Genomic DNA, 21942 nt, shown 5'->3' with positions numbered 1-21942 from the left:
TAAGTCAGTGCAAATTATAGTACTGTCCCTTAGCTCCCTCTAGTGGCTAGTTTTAACATAACATTAGCTCTTCACATGCTATATATTTGTATACTGTCACAGGGGGAAAGGGTGGACAGGGGGAAGGGGGGGGGGGGGGGGGGGGGGTTGGAACACACCAAAGAAAACGCAGGGCAAATAGGAGAGAGCCGAAAGGGTCAAAGGGCAATAAGAGAAAACAACCATAGCAGATGACACCCCAGCACGGCTTGGTATCAGGAGAAGACCAAGGCGGGGGAAAGGCCAACCACCAGGGGTTCTCAGACAGGGGCCGCCCATAACCATACAAAAATACCCTCTCAGGGGAACACAGCCACCTATTGGCCCCACACAAATTCGTGGGCTCACCTTGGGTCCCTGTCTGACCCAGCTGGCACTCAGCTGTCCTTCTTTCTGCATTTTCTTTGCATCATTTTACAACTTTCTTTTGGTATATACAATTTACACGTCGACACTGTATATTCCGTGTCTGATTGAAACTACGGATGGTGTTGTAATTTTTTTGGCGCATGCATTGATTTTGTCTTGTTCTGTTGATATAAAATGTCAGAAGTTTTAAATGAATGACGGCAATCATGAATGGGAATGATGAAAATCATAATCTTTAACCGATTTTTTATATTAAATTTGGTTCTCATTAGGTAGGGTGATTTTATAGATTCTTCAGATCAGAAGCCAGAATTGATCAGAAATATTGATAAGGGGCGGCACGGTGGCACAGTGGTTAGCATTGCTGCCTACGCCCCTGAGGACCCGGGTTCGAATCCCAGCCCTGGGTCACTGTCCGTGAGGAGTTTGCACATTCTCCCCGTGTCTGCGTGAGTTTCACCCCCACAACCCAAAGATGTGCAGGATAGATGGATTGGCTACGCTAAATTGCCCCTTAATTGGAAAAAATAATTGGGTACTCTAAATTTATTGTTTAAAATAGAAATATTGATAAAACAATAAGAAGATATTTAAATGATACAATTAATAAAAGGCTTTCTATTTTTAAGCTTTTGTCGTGAACTTTAAAGTGTTTATTTTTAGTCGCCAAGGAAATAGCACATAGCTGAGCTTCAATGGTCACAACAAGAATGTTAAGTGCAATTAGATGATTAATGATATTGCAGTAAATCGGGTGAAATACTATCTTATAATAAAACAGTATTATACACTGTGACGTGTGATTTATGATTCTGCTGCCAAGGTTGGAGCTTTGCTAATGTGACTCCCTCTTTAGAGCATAAAATCCAATAGCTTTAAGTAAAAGACTGCCTGAGATCAATCAGTTCAATTGCTGTTTGGCGAAGGAAAAATCAATGCTCCCTTTTCTCTCTGTACCTTTGAATGTCTGGAGATTGACAGATGTTTTTTGGGAGGTATGCAGTTTAAAACAAATTTGCTGCTGATGTATCTGTATAATCTACTACTAAATAAAAGGCTTTACCAAGCACATTACACGCGTGCCCCTCTGGTTCAAGCTAATTTCACCGTATTTCATGACATCTTTAAGATGCTTTTATTTTAATTCCCACATTTAAGTGGCTTATTTCTGTGGTTGAGTGGAAATCAACCATAAATTCTTTGCAAAATTTGGCCCTGGTATTCTTATGAATGCTTCATAAATCATTTCAATCCTCTAATTTTCATGGCAGAGTCTTGTAGCCTTCATAAAGCAAGAATCCATACAGGAGTGAATCAAGAAGCACTTCTAGCTCACAAAGAGATCCAGAAAACATACCGCCTTGTGCATAATAGGTCAATTGAAATTTTCAAGATTAATAAATGCAAGGTAAGGCTACCAACAATGGATATGGAGAAAAGAGTGGTAAATCGAAATGAGATACAAATATCCATGATATGCCTGAATAGCTGAACACGTTTGAGGAGCTGAATGGTCTGTGGCTGTTCCCAGTGTTTCTTATGTCAGGAACATGAAACTCACCAGCTCTAGGGGAAATGGTGCCAAATGAACATCTGATGGAAAATGAAGGATACATATACATTGGGTTTAAAAGGGAGTTTGTGCCAAGAGCGACCAATTCATGCATCCTGACGGATTAGAGCACTAAACTTCACAAAGGAATATCTGGGATACTACACAGTCTCATACACAAATCTAATTAAGGAGAATTGGAGTTTATATGTGGAAGTAACACACTTGGTACAATATTATGCACTGAGCTAGTCTTACTTGAGGGTTCTTTTCCACGAATAAACTTTTATCAATAGATGACTACATTCCTGATATATACAATCATAAAAAGAGTGGGCAGCACGGTAGCATGGTGGTTAGCATAAATGCTTCACATCTCCAGGGTCCCAGGTTCGATTCCCGGCTGGGTCACTGTCTGTGTGGAGTCTGCACGTCCTCCCCGTGTGTGCGTGGGTTTCCTCCGGGTGCTCCGGTTTTCTCCCACAGTCCAAAGATGTGCGGGTTAGGTGGATTGGCCATGCTAAATTGCCCGTAGTGTCCTAAAAATTAAGGTTAAGGGGGGGGTTGTTGGCTTACGGGTATAGGGTGGATACGTGGGTTTGAGTACGGTGATCATTGCTCGGCACAACATAGAGGGCCGAAGGGCCTGTTCTGTGCTGTACTGTTCTATGTTCTAACACCACTAATTCAGCATCTTAGGAACGCTCAAGAAGTCCTTTTGAGCCACGTTCACAGAAGCAAAGACTACCTGCACGTATCGCCTACCGTGTTGAGTTCCGGAAGCACGCAAGAAAACAAAGTCAGTACAAACAGATAAAGTGCTCTGTCATAATATTAAGTCACTTACTGTTATAATCTGCATAATGTCAGACCTGAGGTCAGGCCCAGTTGTGCTGAGTATTTCTTGTACGTGGGTTCATATATTGTTAAGGCTGCATAATATTATGGTTCATCTAATGTTGTGGAAATACAACGCAAAAGGATGTTCAGGGTAGGTGGATTAGTCATGCCAAATTGCCCCTTAATTGGGAAAAAAAGAATTGGGTACTCCAAACGTATATAAAAAAACATTCACTCCCTCCACCATTTGCGCCAACAACTGTAGCAACTCGCCAAGGCTCCTGCAACAGCAGCTTCCAAACCTGCAAGCTCTGTCACCTAGAAGGACAAGGGCAGCAAGTTAACTGGAAGATGCAGGTTTCCCCTCCAAGCCGCACACCATCCTTACTTGGAATTAAATCACCATTCCTCACTATTGTTGGAACTCCCTTCCAACAGCACTGTAAGTGTACCTACACCACAAGATCTCCACAATTTCAAGAAGGTGGCTCACCAAGACCTCAGTGAGGGCAATTAGAGATGGTCAATAAATTTGGTCTTGCCAGCGATTCTCACATCTGAGAAATTAATTTTAAATAAAGCAGGGTCATGTTGGCTATGGTATAACTGTATTAACAGTGGTTAGTACTGCTGCCTCAAGGTGCCAAGGACCCAGGTGTATCCCGGCCCTGGGTCACTGTCCGTGTGGAGTTTGCATATTCTCCCCATGCCTGCGTGGGTCTCACCCCCACAACCCAAAGATGTGCAGGTAAGTGGATTGGCCACGCTAAATTGCCCCTTAATTGGAATGAAATAACTGGGTACTCTAAATTTAAAAAAACAGCACTGGAAGTGTTGATCCTATTTCGTACAATCTACTTATGCAAAGTTGAATTGCCTGCAATAGAATCAACATAAAGAAAGTAACACAGCAGTATGAACATAAACTGTGACATGAACATGTGTTGGTTGAGGATACCTCCACATTTTATCAGGACTAGCAACAAATTTCACATTAATTTTTACATTATTATAGTAATAAAAATCAAAGCTAATTTGTTGCGACAGTCTAACCAAAGTAACATTTGGTATTTCACATGGTAATGCAGTGGTTAGCACTGCTGCCTCACAACGCCAGAGACCCAGGTTCAATTCCAGCCTTGACTGTGTAGAGTTTGCACGTTCTCTCCGTGTCTACATGTGTTTCCTCCAGGTGCGCCAGTTTCCTCCCAAAGTCCAAAGGTTAGGTGGATTGGCCATGCTAAAATTGCCCTTTAGTGTGCAGGGATGTACAGGTTAAGTTACAGGGATAGGGCGGGTTAGTGGGCCTAGGTGGAGTGCTCTTTCAGAGGGTCGATAGCTGAATGTTCTCCTTCTGTACTGTAGGGATTTATGATTCTAAGTAAAACAAAAATAAATCATTTAACATTTTTATACAGGAAAAAGTACTTGTGCAACAAGGGTGTTTGGAAGTATCAAATTCAAGAATGAAAAAGTGCCCAGTTTTGAATTTGAGCCACAAATACAAAATTATTACAGCTCTGAATAAAAAGTCAAAGTCGCTGAGTGAATTAACAAATGAATATCCCATTATGTAGACAGCCACAACAAAATCTACAAAGAAATGACATGAGACACTTTGGGCCTGTAACACAGCATCTCTTCAGAGGTGATTGCGATAAATACACATGGAGCAATTTTCTTAAATAGTTGATGGATGGAAACATTACCAAGATCATCCATATGTCAAAGCCTAATAAAGAAAAACTAACTTGCATCTAAATAGCTATTTTCCAGACCTCAGGACACCGCCAAGTGCTTCGCAGTTAATAAAGTACTTTTTAAATTGTAGCCACTGTTGTACTGTAGGGACACTTGGCAGCTACTGTGTACACAAGATCCCAAAAATAGCAACAAAATAATGACCAATCTGTTTTCGGTGATATTGGCTGAGCTTTCACCATTGGCCAGTTCATCCTGGAGATAGCCATGCCCTTCTTTGAAAAGTTCCTTGGGATCTTTTAAGTTCATCTCAAGCGGCGGATAGGCCCTCAGTTCAATGTTTCATCAAATAAAGACAGCGTGATACCGAAATATCAGCCAAGATTATGTACTTGAGTCTCTGAAGTGGGGCTTGAATCATCTCACTCTCTGAAGCAAATGCAACCAAGTGAGACAAAGCCCCTATCTGCACTAGCTCTGCGGTGAAGATGCTGGACTTGGTTCTCTGGTAGCCGACGCCGAAATCGCGTTTGGCGAACAGCTGGAGAATCACATTTCCTGACCGAATTGGGGGCGGTGCTGCTTTCGCGATGCTCCGCCCCCTCCAAAGCCGCCGCGCCACATACCGACGGCCTCAGGCCATTTTCTGAGCCCCCCCCCCCCCAATGCTCCGCCCCCGACCGACCAAGTTCCCAACAGCGTGGGACACCTGTGGTCTCATCCATCGGGAACTCAGTGTGGTGGCTGCAGACTCAGTCCAGCACCGCCACAGTCGCAGGAGGGCCAATCCGTGAGCAGGGAGGGAACACATTATTTGGGACTGGAGACACTGTGGTGGGGCGGTCTGGGGAACACGAGCCAGCCGAAGTGGGGAACTGTTTTACGGGCTGGGTCCGCGAGTGGTCTCCGCCATGAAGCATATACAGCCACGGACCCGGCAATTTTCCGGGGCGTATCGGCAGCTAGAGCCGGGTGCTCTACGTTACCGTCCTGCTAGCCCCCAGCAAAACGGGGAATCGGTGGCCGTTTTGCACCAGTTTTCCAGGCTTAAAACGCCATAGTTCCCACGCTGGCGTGGGGACAAGTCTCCAAATCGAAGAATCCAGCCCGTTGTATTACTAACATATAGAACATAGAACGATACAGCGCAGTACAGGCCCTTCGACCCTCAATGTTGCACCGACATGGAAAAAACTAAAGGCCATCTAACCTACACTATGCCCTTATCATCCATATGCTTATCCAATAAACTTTTAAATGCCCTCAATGTTGGCGAGTTCACTACTGTTGCAGGTAGGGCATTCCACGGCCTCACCACTCTTTGCGTAAAAAACCCACCTCTGACCTCTGTCCTATATCTATTACCCCTCAATTTAAGGCTATGTCCCCTCGTGCTAGCCACCTCCATCCGCGGGAGAAGGCTCTCGCTGTCCACCCTATCTAACCCTCTGATCATTTTGTATGCCTCTATTAGGTCACCTCTTAACCTTCTTCTCTCTAACGAAAACAACCTCAAGTCCCTGAGCCTTTCCTCATAAGATTTTCCCTCCATACCAGGCAACATCCTGGTAAATCTCCTCTGCACCCGTTCCAAAGCTTCCACGTCCTTCCTATAATGAGGCGACCAGAACTGTACGCAATACTCCAAATGCGGCCGTACTAGAGTTTTGTACAACTGCAACATGACCTCATGGCCCCGGAACTCGATCCCTCTACCAATAAAGGCCATCACACCATAGGCCTTCTTCACAACCCTATCAACCTGGGTGGCAACTTTCAGGGATCTATGTACATGGACACCGAGATCCCTCTGCTCATCCACACTACCAAGAATTTTACCATTAGCCAAATATTCCTTATTCCTGTTATTCTTTCCAAAGTGAATCACCTCACACTTCTCCACATTAAACTCCATTTGCCACCTCTCAGCCCAGCTCTGCAGCTTATCTATGTCCCTCTGTAACCTGCACCATCCTTCCGCACTGTCTACAACTCCACCGACTTTAGTGTCGTCTGCAAATTTACTTACCCATCCTTCTGCGCCCTCCTCTAGGTCATTTATAAAAATGACAAACAGCAACGGCCCCAGAACAGATCCTTGTGGTACGCCACTCGTAACTGAACTCCATTCTGAACATTTCCCATCAACCACCACTCTCTGTCTTCTTTCAACTAGCCAATTTCTGATCCACATCTCTAAATCACCCTCAATCCCCAGCCTCCGTATTTTCTGCAATAGCCGACCGTGGGGAACCTTATCAAACGCTTTACTGAAATCCATATACACCACATCAACTGCTTTACCCTCGTCCACCTGTTCAGTCACCTTCTCAAAGAACTCGATAAGGTTTGTGAGGCATAACCTACCCTTCACAAAACCATGCTGACTATCCCTAATCATATTATTCCTATCTAGATGATTATAAATCGTATCTTTTATTATCCTCTCCAAGACTTTACCCACCACAGATGTTAGGCTCACCGGCCTATAGTTACCGGGGTTATCTCTACTCCCCTTCTTGAACAAAGGGACCACATTTGCTATCCTCCAGTCCTCTGGCACTATTCCTGTACAGTAAGAAGTCTTACAACACCAGGTTAAAGTCCAACAGGTTTGTTTCAAACACGAGCTTTCGGAGCACGGCTCCTTCTTCAGGTGAATGGAAAGGCTTGTTCCAGAAATGTTTATATAGACACAGTCAGAGATGCCCGGAATGCGAGCACCTGCAGGCAATCAAATCATCAAAGATGCAGAGAGAGAGGTAACTCCAGGTTAAAGAGGTGTGAATTGTCCCAAGCCAGTTCAGTCGGTAGGCCTCTGCAAGTCCAGGCTTGTTGGTGGGGGCCGAATGTAATGCGACATGAATCCCAGATCCCGGTTGAGTCCGCATTCATGCGTGCGGAACTTAGCTATAAGTTTTTGCTCAGCAATTTTGCGTTGTCGCGTCTCCTGAAGGCCTCCTTGTAGAATGCTGACCCGGAGATCAGAGGCTGAATGTCCTTGACTGCTGAAGTGTTCCCCAACTGGAAGGGAACAGTCCTGCCTGTTGATAGTCGCACGATGCCCGTTTATTCGTTGTCGCAGTGTCTGCATGTTCTCGTCAATGTACCACGCTTCGGGACATCCTTTCCTGCAGCGTATGAGGTACACGTGGAAACACCACCCACCAGGTACGCGGCGCATACTCGTGCGACTCGACCAATGTAGTCTACCTCATACGCTGCAGGAAAGGATGTCCCGAAGCGTGGTACATTGGCGAGACCATGCAGACACTGCGACAACGAATAAACGGGTATCGTGCGACTATCAACAGGCAGGACTGTTCCCTTCCAGTTGGGGAACACTTCAGCAGTCAAGGACATTCAGCCTCTGATCTCCGGGTCAGCATTCTACAAGGAGGCCTTCAGGAGACGCGACAACGCAAAATTGCTGAGCAAAAACTTATAGCTAAGTTCCGCACGCATGAATGCGGACTCAACCGGGATCTGGGATTCATGTCGCATTACATTCGGCCCCCACCAACAAGCCTGGACTTGCAGAGGCCTACCGACTGAACTGGCTTGGGACAATTCACACCTCTTTAACCTGGAGTTACCTCTCTCTCTGCATCTTTGATGATTTGATTGCCTGCAGGTGCTCGCATTCCGGGCATCTCTGACTGTGTCTATATAAACATTTCTGGAACAAGCCTTTCCATTCACCTGAAGAAGGAGCCGTGCTCCGAAAGCTCGTGTTTGAAACAAACCTGTTGGACTTTAACCTGGTGTTGTAAGACTTCTTACTGTGCTCACCCCAGTCCAACGCCGGCATCTCCACATCATGGCTACTATTCCTGTAGCCAATGATGACCTAAAAATCAAAGCCAAAGGCTCAGCAATCTCTTCCCTGGCTTCCCAGATCACATTACCAAACAGTGCAAAACTATCTTTAGATTATTTCATACTGCTTTAGCTTTACACTAACTGCAACAACATGCAAGTGAGCTTTAACAGTTCGCAGACAGTCCAACAGAAATAACGAATTGCAACCTAATCCTGAAAGCTGTGAATTGCAGTAATTGCTAATTTATTGGTGTCTACAATGTACTTCACTTTACTGTGCTGTTCAGTTCAGCACACAAATGGGCAAGTATGTGAAGTGATTAGAGTTGATGCGAAACAAGTAGCATAGTTTATCAGAATAGTGGGCAAAAGGACTGTACTGTAACTTTGTTCCATTGGTGCACTAAAATATTCATTTAACAGCTTCCATATGCCATATATCCCATGTAGAGTTTGCACATTCTCCCCGTGTCTGTGTGGGTTTCACCCCCACAACCCAAAGATGTGCAGGTTAGGTGATTTGGCCACGCTAAATTGCTCCTTAATTGGGAAAAAAACAATTGGGTACTTGAAATTTATTTAAAAAAACAAATACTTGTTCAGAGCATCCAGCATCTTCTAATTAATAAAGCTGAGTAGCTATTTTTAAATGACTGCACCAATTGCTGAAAAACACAAAGTTTGACTTGGCCTGACAGCAGCAATTTGACACTTTAGTTGCTGATCTTGTCATGGCGACATCAAGGGCATTCCCATCTGACTGACTTTTCTTTAAAAAAAATAACTAGCAACTGGTTACAACGCAGTTTGATATTGGTGATATTCCACGTACAGAGGGTGTAGAATTAGTCTCGTTCATGTATCTGTGAGCATTTGCAGATTGGTTGCCACAAGGCTCCCTGTCCGATCTCCTTTGTTCAATGACAAATACATTGACACGGTGCATAAAAAATACAATTGCATAGGTGACTGAAGGAATGGAGGAACATTTGGACTCGAAAATCCTTGGGAAAGTCCAAACAGTTGCAAGAAAGTGAATAATAATTCAACGTCGCTCACCTCCTTGTTTGAAGTAATAAGTTTAAACGCCTCATTTACTTGCTGAGCTGTTGCCCCACCACCTACATCCAGAAAGTTGGCAGGACTTCCTCCATGAAGTTTGATGATATCCATTGTGGCCATAGCCAGCCCTGCACCATTTACTGTAAAATGAGGCAATTAGTACATATTTAATAAAATCAGCTTGGAAAGACCCCCCAAAAAGGAAATCATAAACTTGAAAATAAAATGCTCCGACTTGAAAATATCAACATAAACTAAAATTCTCTCTATATTTAGTTTTGATTTGAGGAACTGTTCTCGATTCTTCCACATTATTTTTAATACATTGTACTGTTTAAAGGTTTTGTCCTTTTGTTTTAAAATATTTCAAAAATGTAAACTTGCACCAATAACCCCTCATTTAATTCACTTAATTGATGTGTCCTAAAACAGTAAGGCATTTATTTACTGAATATATGAAAATGCAGAAATCACAACAGAGCCAGCTTGTTCAATCAGTCCATGAATAAGTATTTATCCGCCATACAGGATAACACTTCCAAACTAGCCAACATTTCTTTCTAACTGAAGTTCTGATTAATCCAGAAACATTCACTGTACAAATTGTTCAAAGGTAAGGACAGACAGAAAGGAAAATGTGGTGGAGTTTCATTGTTGAATAAAGAAGATATTGACACAATATTGAGGAAAGATATTAGCACAGAAGCTATGAAATCTGTAATGGTCGAGTAAAGAAACATCAAGAGGCAAAAAACATTTGTAGGGGTTGGATACAGGCCACCAAACTGCAGTCATCATGTTGGGAATAGCATTAGACAGAAATTCAGAGATGCATATGATAAAAGAACATCTGCGATTATGTGTGATTTTCATCTGCATATAGATTGGGTGAGTCAATTAGTCACAGTACAAAAGAAGAGGAATATCTGGATTGTATTTAGGATGGTTTTCTGCACCAATTTGTTGATAAATGAACAAGTGAACAGGACATCTTAGACTGGGTGTTGTGCAATGAGAAAGGATTAGTTGGCAATCTAGTTGTGAGAAAACCCTTGGGAATGGGTGACCATAATATGATAGAACTCTTATCAAGGTGGATAGTGAGGTAGTTAATTCTGAGACCAGGGTGCTGAACCTCAATAAAGGTAACTATGATGGTGTGAGGCATGAGCTGGCTATGATGGACTAGGAAACATTACTGAAAGGAAGGACAGTAGATGGGCAATGGCAGGCATTCAAGAAATGAATAGGTGAACTCCAAAAGTTATTTATTCCTATTTGGCGTAAGAATAAAAAGGGAACTGACCAAACCATGGCTTACAAAGGGAATTAGAGATAGTATTAGATTCAAAGAAGAGACATACAAATTAGCAAGAAAAGCAATAGACCTGAGGATTGGGAAGAGTTTAAAATTCTGCAATTGATTAAGGAAGGGAAAATACAATATGAAAAAAAACTAGCAGAGAACAGAAAAAGTTTTTATAGGTATGTAAAGAGAAAAAGATTGATAAAAGCAAATGTAGGCACCTTACAGTCAGAAATGGGGGAATTCATAACAGGGAACAAAGAAATGGCTGAGGAACTAAATTCGTACTTTGCTTCTGTCTTCACAAAGACATGAATAATGTACCGGAAGTTCTGAGAAACACAAGTTTCAGTGAGGAGCTGAAGGAAATTAGTATTATGTAGTAAAATAGTAAATAAATGGTTTGGGGTAAATTATTGGATTGAAGGCAGATAAATCTCCAGGGCCTGATAATCTTCATCCCAGAGTACTTAAGAAAGTGGCCCTAGAAATAGCACATCTATTGGTGATTATTTTCCAAAATTCTTTGGGCTCTGGAATGGTTCCTACAGACTGGAGGGTAGCTAATATGACACTGCTATTGAAAAAGGGAGGAAGAGAGAAAACAGGGAACTATAGACCAGTGAGCCTAACATTGGTAGTAAGGAGGTTGCTAGAGTCCATCAAGGATATCATAGCACAGCATTTGGAAAGTAGTGGTATAACCAAAGACAGCACAGATTTACGAAAGAGAAATCTTGCTTGATAAATCTACCAGGAATCTTTGAAGATGTAACTACTAGTACAGTTGACCAGTAAGAACATGTGGATGTGGTTTATTTAGACTTTCAGAAGGCTTTCAACAGGGTCTTGCATAGTAGATTACTATGTAAAGTTAAAGTGCCTAAGATTGCGGGTAGTGTCTTGAGATGGGTAGAAAGCTGGTTCACAGACAGGAAACAAAAAGTTGGAATAACTGGGTCTTTTTCCAATTGGCAGGTAGTGACTAGTGGGGTACTGTAGGGATCTGTGCTCGGACCGCAAATGTTCACATTTTATGTTAATGATGTGGACGAGGGAACTAAATATATTATTTACAATTTGCAGATTATACAAAGTTAGGTGGGAGGGAAAGCTTTTGAGGAGGAAGCAGAAATGCTTCAGCAGGGCTTGGACAGGTTGAGTGAGTGGCATATGCATGGCAGATGCAGTATAATGCGGATAAATGTGAGGTTACCCAATTCGGTAACAAAAATAGGAAGGTAGATTCATTATTTGAATGGGGTAAATTGAGAGGACTGGAGACTCAGTGAGATCTTGGTGTCCTCGTGTATCAGTCGCTGAATGTAAATGTGCAGGAACAACAGGTGGTAAAGAAGGCAAATGGAATTTTGGCCTTCACAGCAAGAGAATTTGAGTATAGGAATAGGGATGTTTTATTGTAATTGTGAAGGGCATTGGTGAGGCCACACCTGGAGCATTGTGTGCAATTTTGGTGTCCTTACCTGAGGAAGGATGTTCTTGCTGTAGAGGGAGTGCAGCAAATGCTTACCAGGCTGCTTCCTGGGATGGCATCACTTGTCATATGAGGAGAGGCTAAGTCAGTTAGTATTATATTCATTGGAGTTTAGAAGAGTGAAAGGGGATCCCATAGAAACATATAAAATTCAAACAGAACAGGGTAGATTCAGAAAGAATGTTCCTGATGGTGGGGGAGCCCAGAACTAGGGGTAGTAGTTTGAGGATAAACCTTTTAGGACTGAGGTGAGGAGAATGTTTTTCACCCAGAGAGTGGTGTATCTGTGGAATTCACGACCACAGAAAGTTGTTGAGGCCAAACTGTTGTGTAATTCACAAAATAATTACATATAGCCCTTGGGGTTAAAGGGATCAAGGGATATGGGGGGGAAGGCGAGATGAAGGGGGAAGGGGGAACTTGATGTTCAACCATTATCATAACGAATGGCAGAGCAGGCTCAAAAGGTCGAACAGCCTCCTCCTACTTTCATTTTCTATTTATGTTTCTATGTATAGGTAGAAAAAGCAACCAAAAAGGCTAATGGATTATTGGCTTTTGTCTCAGGAGGGCTTATTACAGTGAAGAAGCTACGCGTCAATTCTATAGAGCCTTAGTCAGACCCCCACCTGAAAAATTATGTTGAGTTTTAGGTACCACGGGCGGGATTCTCCAGTCGGCCGGCGAATCCCGGTTTCTGACGAGATCGGGGACGGCGCGCTTTCACAATGCATTGCCCCCTCCAAAGCGGCGTACTCAAAGAGTACGCTGCACGTCGTATCGACAGCCTCAGGACGTTGCCTGAGGACCCAACCCCCGATGCTCCGCCCTCGACCGACCGAGTCCCTGATAGCGTGGGTCTCTCATGGTATTACCTGTCAGGCACTCGGCGTGGCGGCTGCGGACTCAGTTGCAGGGTACGGCCGCTGCAGGCGGTCACCATGCGCACACGTGGTCACGGATCCGGCAATTCTCCGGGCCGTATCGGCAGCTAGAGTCAGGTGCTCTACTCTGCCTCCCTGCGAGCCCCCAGCCAAAAGGAGGATCAGTGGCCATTTTGTGCTAAATTTTCGGTCGCAAAAGGCCACGGTTCCCACGCCGGCATCATAACATAGCTTGAGAATCGGAGAATCAGAGAATCCAGCCCCACATATCAATGAGAAATTGTTGGCCTTGGAGGGGGTGCAGTAGAGTTTCCCCCAACTGATATTGGGACATGGAGAGTTATGTTATGAGGACTGGTTACATAAACTTTTCTCAAGTTCCCTTGATTACAGAAGATTGAGGGTGTGATCTAATCAAGTGTTAAAATGTTAAAGGATTTGATACATGATATGGAGAAACTATTTCCTCTAGGGGGAGAATCTGAAATGAGCCAACATAAAACTAGATTTAGGTCACTGAACAGAGTATTCAGGATGCACATTTGCACATAAAAGGTAGTAGAAGTCTGAATAGGGAGAGACAGCAGTGTAGTAGTAATGTCACTGGACTACTAATACAGAGGCCCAGGCTAATGCTCTGGGGACACAGGTTTAAATCCTACCAGACATCCGGTGCAATTTAAATTCAATTAATATAAACATCTAGGGCGGAATTCTCCGCAAGGCCCGACGCCGTCGTGAAACCCGGAGAGGTTCACGACGGCATCAGAAGCCTCTCCCGGCCCCCTATTCTCCCCTCCCGGGGGGGATAGGAGGGCCGTACTATTGGGGGAGATGACTCATCAGGGGAAGGCAGTAGTAGCCAGGCTCATGGCACCGTGGCTGGCTCTGCTGCACAGAAGGGCGGGATAAAGACTGGCAGGGCTATAGTCATAGGGGATTCAATTGTAAGGGGAGTAGACAGGCGATTCTGTGGTCGAAAGCGAGACTCCCGAATGGTATGTTGCCTCCCGGGTGCTCAGGTCAGGGATGTCTCCGATCGGCTGCAGGACATACTGAAGGGGGAGGGTGAACAGCCAGTTGTCGTGGTGCATATAGGCACCAACGATATAGGTAAAAAAAAAGGGATGAGGTCCTACAATCAGAATTTAGGGAGTTAGGAGATAAGTTAAAAAGTAGGACCTCAAAGGTAGTAATCTCAAGATTGCTACCAGTGCCACGGGACAGTCAGAGTAGAAACTCAAGAATAGTCAGAATGAATGCGTGGCTTGAGAGATGGTGCAGGAGGGAGGGGGTTCAGAATTTTGGGACATTGGAACCGGTTCTGGGGGCGGTGGAACCATTACAAACCGGATGGTCTACACCTGGGCAGGACTGGAACCAATGTCCTAGGGAGTGCTTTTGCTAACACTGTTGGGGAGGTTTTAAACTAATGTGGCAGGGGGATGGGAACCAGATTAGGAAGTTAGAGGTCAGTAAAGAAGCAGCAACTAACGCCAGTAAGGTACGAGATAATAAACTCACTGTGACTAGGGGGAAGAGTAGACAGGGAAGATTTGATGAACGCAAAGGGACAGGTGGTCTGAGGTGCATTTGTTTTAATGCGAGAAGTGTAACAGGTAAGGCAGATGAACTTAGGGCTTGGATCAGTACCTGGCAATATGATGTTATTGGTATTACTGAGACTTGGTTGAGGGAAGGGCAGGACTGGCAACTGAATATCTCAGGGTATAGATGCTTCAGGAGGGATAGAGAGGGAGGTAGAAGGGGTGGAGGAGTTGCATTACTCGTCAGAGATGATATCACAGCTGTGATTAAGGAGGGCACGATGGAGGATTCGAGCACTGAGGCAATATGGGTGGAGCTGAGAAATAGGAAGGGTGCAGTAACATTGTTGGGACTTTACTACAGGCCTCCCAAAAGCGAGCATGAAGTAGAGGTACAAATATGCAGACAGATTATAGAAAAATGTCGGAGCAATAGGGTGGTTGTGATGGGAGATTTTAACTTCCCAACATTGAATGGGATTCGTGCAGTGTTGGAGGTGTAGATGGAGCAGAGTTTGTAAGGAGCATCCAGGAGAGTTTCTTAGAGCAGTATGTAACTAGTCCAACTCGGGAGGGGGCCATACTGGACCTGGTATTGGGGAATGATCCCGGCCAGGTGGTTGATGTTTCAGTCGGTGGTTACTTTGGGAATAGCGATCACAATTCCGTAAGTTTTAGAATACTCATGGACAAGGACAAGAGTGGTCCGAAAGGAAGAGTGCTAAATTGGGGAAAGGCAGAGTATAACAAAATTCGGCAGGAGCTAGGGAATGTGGATTGGGAGCAGCTGTTTAAGGGTAAATCCACATTTAAATGTGGGAGTCTTTTAAGGAAAGGTTGATTAGAGTGCAGGACAGACATGTCCCTGTGAAAATGAGAGATAGAAATGGCAAGATTAGGGAACTATGGATGATGGGTGAAATTGTGAGACTAGCTAAGATGAAAAAGGAAGCATTCATAAGATCGAGGCAACTCAAAACTGATGAAGCTTTGGAGAAATATCGGGAAAGTAGGATGAATCTCAAACACGCAATAATAAAGAGGGCTAAAAGGGGTCATGAAATATCTTTGGCTAACAGGGTTAAGGAAAATCCCAAAGCCTTTTATTCGTATGTAAGGAGCAAGAGGGTAACTAGAGAAAGGATTGGCCCACTCAAAGACAAAAGAGGGAATTTATGCGTGGACTCAGAGGAAATGGGTGAGATTCTTAATGAGTACTTTACATCGGTATTCACAAAGGAGAGGGACAAGACGGATGTTGAGGCTAGGGATGGATGTTTAAATACTGTAGGTCAAGTTGTCATACGGAAGGGGGAAATTTTGGATATTCTAAAAGACATTAAGGTGGACAAGTGCCCAGGACCAGATGGGATCTATCCCAGGTTACTGAGGGAAGCGAGGGTCAAAATAGCTGGGGCCTTAACAGATATCTTTACAGCATCCTTGAGCATGGGTGAGGTCCCGGAAGACTGGAGAATTGCTAATGTTGTCCCTTTGTTTAAGAAAGGTAGCAGGGAAAATCCAGGGAATTATAGACCTGTGAGCTTGACGTCAGTGGTAGGCAAACTGTTGGAGAAGATACTGAGGGATAGGGTCTATTCACATATGGAAGAAAATAGACTTATCAGTGATAGGGAGCATGGTTTTGTGCAGGGAAGGTCATGCCTTACAAACCTAATAGAATTCTTTGAGGAAGTGACAAAGTTAATTGATGAGGGAAGGGCTGTAGATGTCATATACATGGACTTTAGTAAGGCGTTTGATAAGGTTTCCCATGGCAGGTTGCTGGAAAAAGTGAAGTCGTATGGGGTTCAGGGTGTACTAGCTAGATGGATAAAGAACTGGCTGGGTAACAGGAGACAGAGAGTAGTGGTGGAAGGGAGTGTCTCAAAATGGAGAAGGGTGACTAGTGGTGTTCCACAGGGATCCGTGCTCGGACCACTGTTGTTTGTGATCTACATAAATGACCTGGGCTGATTAGCAAGTTTGCAGATTAGAATTAGAATTAGAACAGTACAGCACAGAACAGGCCCTTCGGCCCTCGATGTTGTGCCGAGCAATGATCACCCTACTCAAGCCCACGTATACCTATACCAGTAACCCAACAACCCCCATTAACCTTATTTTTTTATGACACAAAGGGCAATTTAGCCTGGCCAATCCACCTAACCCACACATCTTTGGACTGTGGGAGGAAACCGGAGCACCCGGAGGAAACCCACGCACACACGGGGAGGATGTGCAGACTCCGCACAGACAGTGACCCAGCCGGGAATCGAACCTGGGACCCTGGAGCTGTGAAGCATGTATGCTAACCACCATGCTACCGTGCTGCCCAAATGATGATACAAAGATTGGTGGAGTTGCAGATAGCAAGGAGGACTGTCAGAGAATACAACAAAATATAGATAGATTGGAGAGTTGGGCAGAGAAATGGCAGATGGAGTTCAATCCAGGCAAATGCGAGGTGATGCATTTTGGAAGATTAAATTCAAGAGCGGACTATATGGTCAATGGAAGGGTCCTGGGGAAAATTGATGTACAGAGAGATCTGGGAGTTCAGGTCCATTGTACCCTGAAGGTGGCAATGCAGGTTGATAGAGTGGTCAAGAAGGCATACAGCATGCTTGCCTTCATCGGATGGGGTATTGAGTACAAGAGTCGGCAGGTCATGTTACAGTTGTATAGGACTTTGGTTAGGCCACATTTGGAATACTGCGTGCAGTTCTGGTCGCCACATCACCAGAAGGATGTGGATGCTTTGGAGAGGGTGCAGAGGAGGTTCACCAGGATGTTGCCTGGTATGGAGGGGGCTAGCTATGAAGAAAGGTTGAGTAGATTAGGATTGTTTTCGTTGGAAAGACGGAGGTTGAGGGGGGACCTGATTGAGGTCTACAAAATTATGAGAGGTATGGACAGGGTGGATAGCAACAAGCTTTTTCCAAGAGTGGGGGTGTCAGTTACAAGGGGTCACGATTTCAAAGTGAGAGGGGGAAAGTTTAAGGGAAATGTGCGTGGAAAGTTTTTTACGTAGAGGGTGGTGGGTGCCTGGAACGCTTTACAGCGGAGGTGGTAGAGGCGGGCACGATAGCATCATTTAAGAGGCATCTAGACGGGTATATGAACGGGCGGGAACAGAGGGAAGTAGACCTTGGAAAATAGGAGACAGGTTTAGATAAAGGATCTGGATCAGCGCAGGCTGGGAGGGCCAAATGCCTGTTCCTGTGCTGTAATTTTCTTTGTTCTTTTACCGGGAAACTCGGCCGCCGGGCCTTGTCCCTGGCTTCAAGGCACGGCGCACCAAGAATGATGCCGCGGTGGCGCCGAATGACGTTAGCTGCGCATGCGCGGGTTGGGCAGCTCAAACCCGCGCATGCGCGGTTGCCGTCTTTCCCCTCAGCCGCCCTGCAAGACGTGGCAGCTTGATCTTGCAGGGCGGCGGAGGGGAAAGAGTGCGTCCCCTTGAGACGCCGGCCCGATGATTGGTGGGCACCGATCGCGGGCCCGTCCCCTCGAGTTCAGTCGTGGTGCTCGATCCCCGATCCGCCCCCCACAGGCCCCACACTTACCTGGCGCGCCATGTTCACATCGGCTGCGGGCAGGTGTGGTTGCTGCCATCGTGAACTGGTCGGGAACGGCAGGCCGCTCGGCCTATCCGGGCCGGAGAATCGCGGGCCGTCGTGAAAAACGGCAGCCCGCGTTTCTCCGAGCGGCGTGTCCCAAAACCAGACACGCCATTTTGGGGGGGGAGGGAGAGAATAGCGGGAGGTGCAGGAGCGGACCTCCCGTTATTCTCCCACCCATCGTGGTTGCGGAGAATCGCGCCCCTAGAATTGAAAGCTAAAAACTATGATCGATTGTTGTAAAAACCCATCTGGTTCATTAACACCCTTCAGGGAACGAAATCTGCCATCCTTACCTAGTTTGGCCTACATGGAACTCCAAACCCACAGCAATGTGGTTGACTCTTAAATGGCATCTGAAATGGCTCAACAAACTACTCAGTTCAAAGGAAATTAAGGATAGGCAACAAATGACCTTGCCAGTGACACCCACATCCCAAGAAAGAATACAAAAATGCTGACTCCTCCCAAAAGGTTTTGGATTCAGCGTCAATTAGAACTTACGTTTGAGATGGATTATTTTTTGTTAGTTAAGGCTTTCATGGATGTGAAACTATAGTGGGTAAATGATATTGAAGGACAGATCAACCATGATCTAATTGAATTGAGAAGCAGACTCATGGGGTTGAATGACTCTTAATTTACTGTAAATGACCTACATCACAAGTGCAGTCTAAGAAACAATACCATCGAGAAGCCGGCGTGGATTGGCAAACAACTGCTGGCTTAATGGGTGATAACATGGTGTGACAGCTAGCTATATCCACCGAATAATGCCAGGCTCATGCAAAGTTAGCAGATCTCATCCAGCGAACTAGGTCAGTGCTACAATTAGTTTTAAAGAGCAGTAAATAAATAAATCATTCCTGAACAGAGGTACAAGGCAATGATGCCCATTTTCCCCATTGCTGTTCGCCCGAACAAGCAAACTACTAGCGATCGTGCTCGGGCCGGCGAAGATTTGGAAGGGGCTCCGGAGATGCGACAGAGAGCACAGGATTATGTGGATGACCTGCTCCTCTACAACTCGGACCCACAAACCATCATGGAGGAAATCATGGCACTCCTGAAAGAGTTTGGAGTCATCTTGGGCTACAAACTCACCCGGAGCAAAAGTGAGATATCGGCGGTGAACCCGTTAGGGGGAGGGGTAGAACTGGAGGAGCTGCCATTTAAACAAGCCCGACACAAATTACGCAACTTGGGGATTCAAATTGGCCATGCCTGGATACGGAACAACAATGCAACCTGACCAGTCTGGCACAGGAAGTAAAAAAGGACCTGCAAAGGTGGGACACACACCCACTCTCCCTGGCAGGGAGAGTGCAGACGATCAAGATGAACATACAGCCCAGATTCCTCTTCCTGTTCAGATCCATACCGATCTACATCCTCAAGGCCTTCTTCGGCTCATTAGAAAAACTGATCATGATGTTTGCGTGGGGAGAGAAAACCCTAGGATCCCCAAAAAGTACTGCAGAGAACTAGAAACATGGGGGGGGGGGGCTAGCCCTCCCAAACCTGCAATATTACCACCGGGCTGCCCCTGCAGAAAGGGTAAAGGGGTGGATAAAGGAGCCAAAAGCTGAGTGGGTACAAATGAAGAGGACTCCTGCACGAGGATCCTCCTCCAGGCTCTGGCCACATCTATGCTCCCTCCTGTCCCCGCTGAACAAACACTCAACAAGCCCAGTGATGATTGCAACACTCTGGTCATGGAATCAACTACAATAGCACTTCGGATTAACCAAAATGTCCATTAAAGCCCCCATCGCAGCAACCTCAGGTTCACGCCAGCCATAATGGACACCACCATCAAAAGTTGGAGACAGGACGGACGGGGGGGGGGGGGGGGGGGGGTGTTGACAGTTAGTGACGTCTACACAGACAACAGGCTGACAACATTTGAGGAATTAACAGAGGAGTTCCATCTGACGGAGGAAACGAGCTAAGATACATGCAGATGTCATGCGAGTGTCCCTTTAAGAAAGGTTTTGTCTTATCACAAGGTTTCAGTGATGCCATTTTGTGGGTGGAGCTGAGCTGTAGCTGTGAGGTGTTTTTGAGTTTCAATTTCAGTTTTGGCTGCTGTGGACTCGGACAGAGAAAGTAGTGTTTTGGTCTCTCTCTCTCTCTCTATTTTAGTTTTAAATATCTGTTCCAGTAAAACAAAACATTGATTACAAGGCTAAGCCGAATGCAGCAGAAAGTGGTACACAGGGCCCACTTAACAAGAACCTGAATAAGCAGACTCTTCCCGGAGGTGGAGGACAAATGCGAACAGTGTCAAGGAGGTCCAGCCAACCATGCCTACATGTTCTGGTTACGCCCCAGACTTGCCAGGTTCTGGACAGCCTTCTTCGAGAAGAAGGTGTGGCCCAGCACTTAGCACTCTTACTGTCTTTAAGACCAGCATATGGATACTCTCGTGTCCTTTCCAAAACAGCAGGTTTGAATTCCTTCCAGAAAGCAGTTGTCTCTTTTAAGTTATCAAATAATCTGGAGACAGCTTTTAAAATGAGGATTGAGAGACAGGACAAGACTTCTGTCTGAATCCAGCAGCCAAATGTGAAAACAAAAGCAAAAAACTCAGAGCCACCAAAACAAGTCCCAAACCAAAATGAAAGTGAAACACAGAGCCACCGCCCAGCTCCACCCACACAATGACATCACTGAAGCCATGTGATAATACAAAACATTTCTTAAAGGGACACTCCCATGACACATAGATATATATTTTTGTTTTTGATGTGTGTTCATGCTTCCCTTTGTTCTGTACAATATGAAAAGTCCTTAATAAAAACATTTAGGAAAGCATTAAAGTACCAAAAATAAAAAGTAAAGTTTAATCATCTGCTGGCCAGACCAATACCTGAACAATAGCCACTTTTGTGAACTATCAGCAACTAGGATCTTTGGAAGCATGTCAGAGGGAGTCAGTGCCTGCACCAGAAGGGAAATAAAACTGGGGAAAGAGCTGGTCAATACAATCGCCTCTTAGATGCTCACACCTAGCACTGTTTGTCTTTTCAGAATGGGTATATCAATTCAAGGGTTTGCATGCCTGGTCAAATTCCTGGGACTCCACCCCCTCCCCCCTCCAGCAGCACTCTGGGTGTACCTATATCGCACAGATTGCAGCAGTTCAAGGTAGCTCACTGCCATATTTTTGAAGGCAATTAGGGATGGGCAATAAATGCTGGCCTAGCAAATGACACCCATATCTCGGGAAATGAACAAAACACAAGACGGAAGGAATAGTCTTAGTTGGTCAAGGTCAAAGTGCTGAATTACATAGAACTTGTAGCACAAAAACAGACCATTCGGTCCAATTGGTATATACAAATGACTATTTTCCACACAACCCTCCTTTCATTATACTGCATTTCACCGTATCAATATCCATTCATTCCCTTTATTCCTCGTGACTTAATCTAGCTTTTACTGTGTGATGAATGTGTGTAGGCAATTGTTATACATTTTATTTTGCTGTAGTAATGCTATTAAAACCTGGGTTTAAATACATACAGGCAGTATGTCTGCTAAAGCTGTGATTAAGGGGTCATAAAGGTGATGAAATCATTGATTTTAACCATTTACTTGTGATAGAGAGGTGGCTAATGAAATATTCTTTATGTTTTTGGAGGCTCCATGGGGTGGAGCTACGGAGGTCATGGGACATGTTGCTGGTATTCAAATGAT

At 44.9% G+C, this 21942-nt stretch overlaps 1 protein-coding gene across 1 annotated transcript in view; it reads right to left on the bottom strand.

Annotated features, from left to right (window-relative positions):
* The window catches only part of LOC119969267 (succinate--CoA ligase [ADP-forming] subunit beta, mitochondrial-like), a 218651-nt gene that overhangs the window by 47150 nt on the left and 149559 nt on the right, over nucleotides 1-21942 (bottom strand). Inside the window, 1 exon segment of the mRNA XM_038802641.1 lies at nucleotides 9383-9525. Within this exon segment, the coding sequence (XP_038658569.1) occupies nucleotides 9383-9525 (143 nt within the window).

This window comes from Scyliorhinus canicula, chromosome 7, assembly GCF_902713615.1.
Source record: "Scyliorhinus canicula chromosome 7, sScyCan1.1, whole genome shotgun sequence".
In the NCBI taxonomy this organism is placed as follows: Eukaryota; Metazoa; Chordata; class Chondrichthyes; order Carcharhiniformes; family Scyliorhinidae; genus Scyliorhinus; species Scyliorhinus canicula.
This window is presented reverse-complemented; position numbering and strand designations above follow the sequence as displayed.